This window comes from Azolla caroliniana, unplaced genomic scaffold (genome assembly GCF_043228905.1).
Source record: "Azolla caroliniana isolate FFs.n. ecotype wild unplaced genomic scaffold, voAzoCaro1.0.p SCAF_11, whole genome shotgun sequence".
Taxonomy (NCBI): Eukaryota; Viridiplantae; Streptophyta; class Polypodiopsida; order Salviniales; family Salviniaceae; genus Azolla; species Azolla caroliniana.
The window spans coordinates 5,564,037-5,574,985 of NW_028230446.1; the positions used below are offsets into that span (position 1 = coordinate 5,564,037).

Here is a 10,949-nt window from a genome sequence, read left to right on the forward strand (position 1 = left end):
TCATTAATACTTCTTTGTTTTTTATTTCTTTTCATATTTACACGACCTTGTGAAATGTGCGCCCAACGTCTTTTTCTTACTTTTTCTCACAGTTGACACGCCACATCACGACAACGATATGGGGGTTTAGGGTTCGTAGCACATCACAAATCAGAATTTTAATTTTAGATGATGAAAAAGCATTACCTCCATAAGCTTTCCCAGGTCAAACTCTCAATCCGATTGGGCCTCTTCTTGGTGAGATCAATGCAAAACATTCTCAAGGTATTGTCGTCTCAGTAGCCTTCACGTCAACATGAGCTTCAATACCTAAGAGATTGCCACTTGCTAACAAGGGATCGAAGCTTGTCTGTAGAGAAATCCATACCCCTAGAACAAGAAAACGCAACTAGAGTTCACTACAAGCGAGATCAAACTAAACAATATGCAAAGAGAAAGAGAAATCATACACAGCTTTGCAGAACATGCTCCCCCACTCACCCACAATGGGATTCAAAGCCTGCACCTTATCATTCCCACCATTATGTACAGATTGTGCTAGTTGAGCTATCTTTATCAGTTGGTTCCATTATGTACAGATTTTGCTCATTCAGGTGGTTTCATTTTGCTAGTTGAGCTATCAACTTTTCCTTAAACGGTTTGGTTTCGGTTAGGTTAGGTTTTTTTGCCTTGAAACTGAACCGAACTGAAACCGAACCGTGCCTATTGCTAGTTCCATACACCCCATTAACTATCTCTATATCAGTCAGAGCTACGATCAAACAGATTCAGGTGATAACAATTGAAATGGATGGATATTGTGATCCATAACCCTATACTGTTTTAGAAAAACATAACGTCAAAATCTATTACTAAGTAAATTAATTGTTTTTCTAATTCAATTGAACTTCCATATACCTATTTTCTTACAGCCTTGGCGTGTCCACCAGTGCTATACAATCATTTTGAACCTGTAATAAAAATGCCTTGTATACCTTTTTGTTGGGATATGCTATTTCAGAGGGGTTTCCATTCTAGACTATCCGTTACCCAATCCTCCTCCAAGCTATCATTGTCATTTTGACCATTGTTGAATAGAAGATGAAATTGCTCCATTTCCATCTAATAACTTTGTAAATGATACTATTCTTGAAAGACTTAATTCAACCATTGTTTGCTTTTGATTTACCTGACTATTATGTACAACTATGAGTTGATGCGTATTCACACCTTATAATGTTGACCTGAACCTAACATTGTAGATTAAATAGCAGAGATATAATTGTTGTAACTTTAGCGGTTGGGTAATCCCACATACTCCCATATGTTATCTTGGTCAATCACACCATTTCAAAGGTTGTGAGATTCCCTGTAGCTTCTATCCTATTAATCCTTGCACCATCATATTAATCATTCTCTTTAATGGTCTTATTCAACTCAGTTTTTCTTATAAACTGTGAACAATGCCAAGTTCTTGGCTTGGACCAAGAATGCAAACAGTCGTCACATGTTGATGTATGAGGAGTGCATGAGGGAGGGATATAAGTGCCGACATCAGGATCATCATCAACACCACGGGAGGTGGTTAAAGCCCTTTTTTCATTTTAAATAATCTCTATGAAGCACTGCATATGGCATATATTCAACATATGCATCGGCTAAAAACATGACACTGAAACTTTTCAATGAGAGTTGGAACAATTTCCTTCATTGAGGCATTTATTGGTTTACATTGGGTACCACCCTAAATCCTAGTGAAATTTCTATACCGCTATCTTTTATAATGCTTGCTTTTCGTGTCGACACCCATGCCTTCAGTTGACATAAATCTAAAAATATGGGAATCTCTAGCTGTGTTTTGTGACAAGGGAAAATAATTCTACAACTATGTAAATATTTAGCTAATCTACATTATGAAACCCCTTGTAAGTGTACTAAAAGCAACCCAGGCTTTGAGTATGGCAATGAAATCAATTATTTCACTAAAATGACGAAAATTTCTTCATCACCAAATTTTATTTCCCTATTGCAAATACTTCAGCAATCTACTTTCTATCTAAAACTAGTCAGAGCTGAGACGAAAAGAAAACATTGTGACGACGCAAACTGCAAGAGGAAGTGATGAAAACTCTCTTGAGATATACTGTAAGTAAAACAATGTAACAATCAATTCAGTGTGTGCCAACCCAAGTGGCTTAAGCTAGAATTGGTGTCTGGATTTCAATAGTCTTGCATGGTGAGTAGTCTGAGTAGTCTGCTAGATATAATTTTGCCAACACCAAAAACCCATACAACATGCTCTCTGGCCACACTCTATTTTTGCTGCCAATGATTTTTTCACATATTGGGCCAATGGATATTCTCATCCAGGCACACCAAGTCTAAACCTGGCCTTACTGTGAAGAGGTTTCAACTAAATATCAAATGAGTACAAAGAACCAAACAGGGAAAATGCACAAGAAACAAGTAGAGATATGTGGCACTGCCCCAATTCCACATGCATTCAACCCATTCCCATGTAATCATGAGGCTTGATTCTGAGGGTTTGGTAAATCCTATAAGGATAAGGAAGATGAGTGGGGAAGAGGCTATCAAGGTAAATATCAATGCCAACAAAGCTATAGCAAATGAACCCACTTTCTTTGTTTTATGCTTGATTGGATATACAATCAAGCACATAGGTACAAGCATAACAGCTCCAACAAGAGCTGCGGCAAAATTAATCAGTGACATAATGCCGATGCCGATAGTTGCTGCTCCAAGCGTAGCAGCTTTTACAGCAATCCAATCAGTCCCCACATATTGCATCCCTAAGAAACTTTTCGCATATAGCGAAATAATGACGAGCATTGGTATACTTATGATGAAGAATGCAACCCAAATACCTGCTTTAAGATTCGGGTATTCAACGACATAGTCAATAAGTGGTGGACTGATGCCGACAATGAATGACCAGAACTCCACAAAGCATACAATTGGAACCGCTGATGACCATCGAATAAAGCTCGGAACACCATCTCCTGAAAGAGCTTCTGGTGATAATGATCCTTCTTGCAACTTATCTGAGTCTTGTGAGGGCCTTTTGCCACATGATAGAACATTTTCCGTAGCACATACAGCTGCAGCTTTGAGAGGCAGTGTTATCAGCAGCAACAATAATGGGACAATATACACACCAACTGATACAAATTTGTTTGGTCCAGTCAGAAAGTACAGGAAAAAGGATTGGTGAAACTTCTCGAGTAAATTATTCACTGACCGTATTGTTCCCTCCAGCAGTCTGAAAGCAGAAGTTAAAAAACATCACAGTTGCAACAAACTAGATTGGTGAATGAGTAAAAGTTATGATGCCTCATAAGTTCATAATGAATGCATACCTGCCAAATTTGATCAATGAACCAATATGAACAGCATTATCTTGGGATGAAGCTGACATGGCCATGGTAACTGCATCAATTTGATAATCTCCAAATGCCCCATGTGCACCAGTAGGAACCCCTAAAGCCTACAAAAAATGCTCTGACTAAGAAAAATATTACTAAGCTTTAATACTGTTTAAATATCAGGATAGAGCTGATATTCAGGTATATGAGAAACACATGAGTACCAGTAAACCAAGACGTCTAATATCTCATTCAGATGCCATTAGGAGGTATACCTTACCTGAAGAGTCAATGACCGCGATAAAGTTGCAGCACCCTGAACATATTCAGAAGCAGGAGGGCTAAATTTCCACCCCACATTTAACATCGCTGCCATTTGTCCCAATTTCTCCAGAAAATCACCAACAACATGAAGCCATTTCCATTCAAGCATGTTGTCCAAAATATCCAACTTCATTTGTAATCCTTCTCTGTAAACAGCCAGATTGTTGACAACATTTATGAGGTCCAGATTTGGCATCTGTCCATTTGATCCTTCGGCGTACAATTTTATTGAATCACCCAGCCCCGGTCCCTGCGATGCCTGAAATTTAAATATTATACCTGCCGCAATAACACCTGCCCTTTTAAAATCTCTCATATTGGTTTTCTCGAGTAAAGAAGCACCATTTTCATCGAGTGTTTCATATATATGATCATATGATCCATTGTCAGAATTCAGAGAAGGCTCATGATAATCCCTCAACCATGCAGCAACACCAGTATGAAAACCAAATTCTGTATCCGCAGCAAGCCAAATAATGTCCTTTGCCAACCATTGTGCTTCCTTGAGAAGATGAAACAAGGACAAACCAAGCCCCAAAGAAAACGCATCTGCATCTGTAAGGGATCGTGTGCTAAATGGAGTGACAAGAACAATCGCTTCATTCCCTTCTCCGCGGGGTGCACGAACTATCCCAATTACATTGACACCCAGTACTTCTGAAATGTTTGCATTATTATTCCCAGAAACCATTTCCTTTAAACCACTTTGCGAGGAAGACTGCGAGGAGAAAAAACACATTGGTGAAAATGGAGAGCCAGGAGCAGCGAATGGGTGCAAGTAGAAATCTGCACCCATAGCAATAAGATGCTTGACCAAGACATTTCTGACAACCCTGGCAAAACAAAGCTAGAATGTATCACATAAAGCTAATGGATATAAAAAGCTTTAGAATGTCTCCTTAACCCCTTTTTTTCAAATTCTTATTGCACAAATTTGTGGATATTTATCCGAACATTTAGGATGTACCCATCCATGTTCTTTTCTCTTAGCATTTGCAGCTCCTTGGCTATTCGAGATGCATCCAGTGAATGTTGGAGAACAAATTTCGGACTGGCAGAACCTGTAATAAGTTTTAGAATTTCGATAATTTCACTTGGATATCAATGGTTACTTAGATTCAAAGAGTGACACTATCTTGCAAAATCAACAAATGTCTATTAACATCTACTTATTGCCAAGTTTGGCCTATGAGACAAATCACAATTACAAGTATGGGTGAATTCATCATAGCTATTTCAAACAAACATAAAAGCCCTAGTCTAGGTTAATGATCTTAACGCATGGGGAGGACTGATTCTTGAGATGGTTTACGAGAATAAAGTCTGAAGCTAATACGTATTGGATTAGTGTCAGGGGACATGGTATCCAAAGGTTGGTTGGTGTATCCTCAACAGAGTCTTGCATGACATTGATGTTAACTAGTTCCACTCCAGAAAAGGACGCTAGAATAGTAAGAAAAGTAAGGTTGTAATAGTACTAAGCAAACATTTGGGTGAAGAGCAGTAATATGAAAGAAATGTAATAGGATTAGGAAATGCCTTTTAAGGTTGGATCCTCATTGCTGTGAGAAATGGAAAAGAAAGTGTTTTGTACACAGATCAAGCCTGGATAAATTTCTTATAGAGATTCTTAATGGTGATTTAGCTATACATAAATGATAGTAGAAAGAGCAGTAGTATGAAAGAAATGTAACAGGATTAGGAAATGCCCTTAAACAACTGAAAGTAGAAAGCATGTTATCAGTAAGTAATACAGCAAATAGACCCGTTTTTTCTCCTGAAAATCAGGTTTTTTAACAATAGTATGATAAGAAAGGATCCTCAATTTATGTGTGAAAGGGAAAAGAAAGTGTTTTGCACATAGATCAAGCCTGGATAAATTTCTTAAGGATGATTTAGCTTTAAACAACTGACAGTAGAAAGCATGTTATCAGTAAGTAATACAGCAAATAGACCCGTTTTTTCTCCTGAAAATCAGGTTTTTTAACAATAGTATGATAAGAAGTGTGTGCCAGATGTATATGATATGGAAAGACTTGGTAGCCAAGTGTAGAGCAGATAACTGCTGAAAGCATCTAAGTAGGAAGCCCAGCTCAGGATGAGTGTCTCCTACTCGTACTTAAGAAGTCTCTAATTTGGGAACCCGAGATAAGGTCACGGCAAGACTAGCTGTTTATAACCTGGTCTGCCCCCCATGCTCACCAGGGAAGGAACAAGTTGAGGATTTAGTATATCTGTGTGTTTAAGGGCTGTGGCTGATACTAGTAATTGTTGGTTGTGGGGGCTGGCTCGTACCATCAAGCAAGCTGATTCTCAATCTATTCTTCTTTGAAGAAGAATCGATCAACCTCCAATCATATTAGGATGTCATTTGAAATCACGGCCATGATTAGGAAGAGCCAAGTTGTTTTTAACCTGGTCTGCCCCCATGCTCACCAGGGAAGGGACAAGTTGAGGATTTAGTATATCTGTGTGTTTGAGGGCTGTGGCTGATACTAGTAATTGTTGGTTGTGGGGGCTGGCTCGTACCATCAAGCAAGCTGATTCTCAATCTATTCTTCTTTGAAGAAGAATCGATCAACCTCCAATCATATTAGGATGTCATTTGAAATCATGGCCATGATTAGGAAGAGACGAGGGTGGTGCTGATGCTGATACTAATGAGTGGCAGTGGTGGTGGCGCATTGATGATGAGGATGAGGATAATGAAGGAATGTTTATCGAGAGTTGGGAATTTCCACTGATGTTTGACATTATCATCTATATACTGCTTTGTTGTTTTAATTTGGTCCAGGATTCAGCCTTCAATAGTCCACTCTGTGCTTTTGGTCATGTTTATGTAGATTGTTTAAGTTTCGACAACAGGATTATTTAATTTGTTCTTTTTCAGTAGATATTTGTATGAAGTTTGGATCTGTGTGCATTAAATTTGATCCTTTCTTATTTCTTATCTAACATACTCCTTTTAGATTTATTATTTAGGTTTCCATGTGATTTACCTTGTATGGTATGCCCACGGAGCCTCTCTTATTTCATACACATCATATTCCATCGATATCATGATGGTGGTGGATGATAAAACATATGGAATTTCACAGAGTTTGAGCCATACTTTAATTTCATTTCCATTCCATTATAACTTTGGAGAAACTATAGCAGCAAGTGAGAGCGAGAGATCTTTTATGAAATAAATATAATATGCAAAAGCCTATATACAATAATGTACATGGTTAGAGTCACATTAAGCCAATGTTGTACCACGCAGACTCCAATTGGTTCATATTATTTCTCAGAAAGTTCTGGGTTCTTAACTCCAGCTGCATGGACTTCATTCTCTGCCTTTAAAACAAGTTCAATGCTGCTGGTTTAGCATAATTGTTGTGTACCAATGACAATTTTCAATAAGAGTCGATGAAGGCTACAGATGGTTGTTAGAATCTAATTGTCACAGGATGGTTAATACAAACCAATGACTCAGTCGAGGTTGCCTTAAGGCTTCTCTTACACAGACGTCTCTTCCAGTGCATCGGTGAAGGCTATCCATGACTTAATACAAGACTCACCTGGTGCAACGGTAAGGCTTGTAAACTACTTGGCAAAAGCTATTTCATGTTCTAGACCTTTGACTCTGACCCTTCACTAATCCCCCTGAACCCCATAACAAATGTGCAGCTATACCAGTATACATCTGTACAATAGACTAGGTGTCGAACACCTCATGATAGTTATACCAGGAACATTCCGACTGGCTTGAGATGTCAACATCACACTTTACAATGCTAGCTGCAGTCTGAAACACAACGATTTGGAATGGATATATAAAGGGCTGGATTCTCTATTCTATGATGTACACTTTTCTACTTCTAGGAATTTCCTCAGAGAATGCCTCCTCCATCATATCAGAGATAGTTGCTTGAGCAATCATGTATACATATGTGTATCCAAGGTAAGTACTAGAAGCATCTACTCATGGTATGGACGAAGTTTAAGCATCTAGCATACTGAAGAGCTAAGCCTTAATTTCCATGATCATCCAAGAGACCATGAACATGGTGCAGTCAGAATCATGTTCTATTAGATTCGAATGTTAGTTAGGATATTTATATGGTGTGAGAAGCAATTATGAAACTTGCATGAATTCATTAAATAAATAAAATGAGTGTCTCCCAGAGCATCTTTATCATCCTCTGGATTCAAGTCCATGGTCTATCCTGGAGTTACTCAGCGCCTTAGCAAGCACCAACAGTGTTATTATGTATATGCATCCATTTGCGGGAGATATAGCACCCCTCTCTTTAGGCCTATGCTTGATCTTATACATCATGCTTGTATGGCAGCCCAATGTTACATGAGAATTTAGTTACAAAGGACGTCATGCCAAAGTGGTACAAATTAGAGCTTCACTACAATTTTGTCTTGTTTATCATCTTGGAGGTTATGTCTCGTCAAGCCTTATCCTGAGCTTGTTTTATTTCATTTTGGCAGTTGTGGTAGAGATCAGCTCCATTCTGCACTGTAAAGGGATTGAAATTATAAATTCCTGGGGAATCCCTTTCTAAAGGTCCTTATTCTGTTAGAAGTTTCCGGTTATGGTATGCTTAAGCATCAAGCGATAATAATGAGCCTTGGCTGGATAAGAGAATTAATACTCTAGCCATCAATTGCCTTGATAGTCTATTTTTTGTTTTGTTTTGTTTTATTAGGATGTCAAAGATTAGGCTCTTGATCTTTCCAACATAACAACACGCAAATATACACAATTTCCTTTCCAATATCGAAGGAGGACCACATTGTATGCTTCAATTATAAAGATAATCATGTTTACTTCATTTGATTAGTATGATAAATGAATATCTTGATCCTCACAGTAAGTAAAGGCACAATTATACACAAACCAATAACATCAAAAGTCAATGAAGAAACACCAAGAATACCTGGAATGAGAGCATTTTCAGAAATGTAAGTGTTCTTTGCTAATGCAGGAAGCAAGAGTAGAGCGACAAGACCAACAATACAGCAGGTTACACTGTAATCGAAAATCACAAAGATAGATCCAATTTTAGGGATTTTCAGAAAGGAAAACCAAAAAAATATCGAGATAAGGGGCATTATTCCGAGAGGAGAAGGGGACGCTTACACAAGGAAATCGGCGTGTCGGATCGCAAGGGACGCGAGCTTCGGAAGGAGTCGAGATCCCTTCCTCTGTCTCCCGTCACAGATGTTCTTTTCTTCTGCCATGGATTGGTGATCCCTCGAGATTTCGTCTCCTTACATACACACGCACAAGCACGCAATCTGTGTCTCTGTGTCTCTGTGCCAAAACCCTAGGAAACCCTAGAAACAAAACACAGGCAGAAAACTATTGTCTGTTGTGAAAACTGTGCATGAAAGAGAAGACAAATGAGAGAAGACATTTATGTAAATATCAAAAACACTACACCTCAATTTTTCTTCATCTTTTTTGGTTCTTTACCTCAATTATTTTTCCTCATCTTTTTGGTCCTTCCTAGGTTTCTTCTTAGAGCAGCAGGTCAGGTCTCCTGGACTGTATTATTTCGGTAAATCTTTTGCGAGTTTCAGTCAAGTGCTTGCAGTAGCATGTTCCTTATTGTTCTTGGTGTGATCTCAATTTAACATAAAAACATACACAAAACAGTGGGACAATGTGTCGAAGTCCACTTTTTGTTTCGAAGAAAAAAAATTTGATACAACTACTACATTGGACACTAGAAACACTCAAGAATAAAGGCCGATGTCAAAGATTCACGCATCACAACAATCTGTTTTTTTTTCGTGAGTATCACATTTCGATTTGGTTCAGGACGAGATGGAGTCCACAATGCAGAAGCTTTCTCGACTATCTTTGAACATCATGTGGCATCAATAGGAAAGATTATGGAAAACGGTGACTATGGTAAAGTTATGGGCATTATGGAAATGTAGATGTAACTCAATTTATGATGCAGCAAATCTTGGTCTCTCAGATGTATTGCTCGAGATATGTTAGAAATTGATGGTAGTAGTCCATAGTCAATCTGATGATATGCATGATTCTCCAGAAAATGTTACTAAGAGAAGGAAGAAGCTTCTTCAGTTCTGGAGAAAGTTGCCCCTCTTCGTAGTGTTGGATCAGTACACCATGGTAGTGTGCCTCATCAAGTTTCAAAACCTCTTTATAAGTTCCTATATTTGGCGTTACGATAATTGTGCATAAAACATTGTAAGCCCCTAGGCAAATAACTTCAAGTTGTAGCATTCGGGCGTTTTTTCTTAATACTACTGAAGAAAATCTTTGAAGGAAAAAAAGGAAAAAATATAGGAAAGATTGTACAAAATATCCAAGAAGCTTCATCTATTGGTGACCACTTTCTTTTAGCATTGTTATTGCCAAGTAAGGGATTATTATGTGTCCTTGCAACCAAACCAACAAGTAAATTACCAACTATTGGTGTAACAATTTAAAGCAATGCATATTCTTCATTGCAATGCGACGAAAGTGTGGGAGGAACTCTTTCGTTTATTAATGTCATTAACAATGAAGTATGTTGATGATGAGAGGGCGTATACTAACCAATGGACTACATGGGTTCGACTTCATGGTGGAACCAAGGATGAATGGTTCAAGTTAGATCACCTCAAATTGGGATTAAGCCCACATTTTGAATTTGAGGCAACTCTAAAGAATCCCACAACTTTCCAAGCACTTCGAAAATCTTGTGAAGCTTAAGTAGACAGTTAGAGGTAATCTAATTTCATCTCCTACTCTTCAACAACCATCAATCATAAACGGAGAGCAAGTCTTCCTCAATGTCTTTTTGGCCTCGCTGATGACATATCAAGCTAATATCCTAATGATGCTAGAAGCTACTCAACCTATGTAATGGAAGGAGGCCTCTCAAGACAATTAATTTTGGCATCTCCATGAAGTTACTCCACAAAGCCATCACATGGAAGTGAATTTTAATGCAAGTCAAACTCAAGATGTTCCAAGGGAACAGACATTGATTGTGTGCTACACATGTTGTGTTAAGGGACACATGTCCACTATGATTTTCTTAATGAAAAGGTAGTTGGGGTGGACGCATGTATCAACTTCAAAGAAATCAAAACAATACTAATACAAATATTAACAAACTCAACAAGCAATTTGTAGAAAGGGGAAAGTACATTGGTACAAATTCCAACAATTCTCCTTGATGTATATATATATATAGAGAGAGAGATTATATCATCATCTTCAGAGGTCAACTATAACCTACAAGA

General features: G+C 38.1%; 1 protein-coding gene across 1 annotated transcript; it reads right to left on the reverse strand.

Moving 5' to 3' along the window:
• Nucleotides 1-2,098: 2,098 nt before the first annotated feature.
• On the reverse strand, nucleotides 2,099-9,038 carry LOC147857639 (GPI transamidase component family protein / Gaa1-like family protein). Its single transcript, XM_087327413.1, has 6 exons — nucleotides 8,824-9,038; nucleotides 8,621-8,712; nucleotides 4,654-4,747; nucleotides 3,643-4,519; nucleotides 3,357-3,484; nucleotides 2,099-3,259 (listed from the first exon to the last, which is right to left on the reverse strand). The coding sequence occupies exons 1-6, from the start codon at nucleotides 8,922-8,924 to the stop codon at nucleotides 2,389-2,391; spliced, it is 2,163 nt and encodes a 720-aa protein (XP_087183539.1). The 5' UTR covers nucleotides 8,925-9,038; the 3' UTR covers nucleotides 2,099-2,388.
• Nucleotides 9,039-10,949: the final 1,911 nt, after the last annotated feature.

Excerpts from the sequence above, each read along its gene's own strand:
- LOC147857639 (XM_087327413.1), bottom strand. The coding sequence starts at position 8,924 with ATGGCAGAAGAAAAGAACATCTGTGACGGGAGACAGAGGAAGGGATCT. Across the intron at positions 8,713-8,823 it reads CGACACGCCGATTTCCTTGT|TGTAACCTGCTGTATTGTTG; the intron begins GTAAGCGTCCCC and ends TTTCGATTACAG. Across the intron at positions 3,260-3,356 it reads TCATTGATCAAATTTGGCAG|ACTGCTGGAGGGAACAATAC; the intron begins GTATGCATTCAT and ends TTCTGCTTTCAG.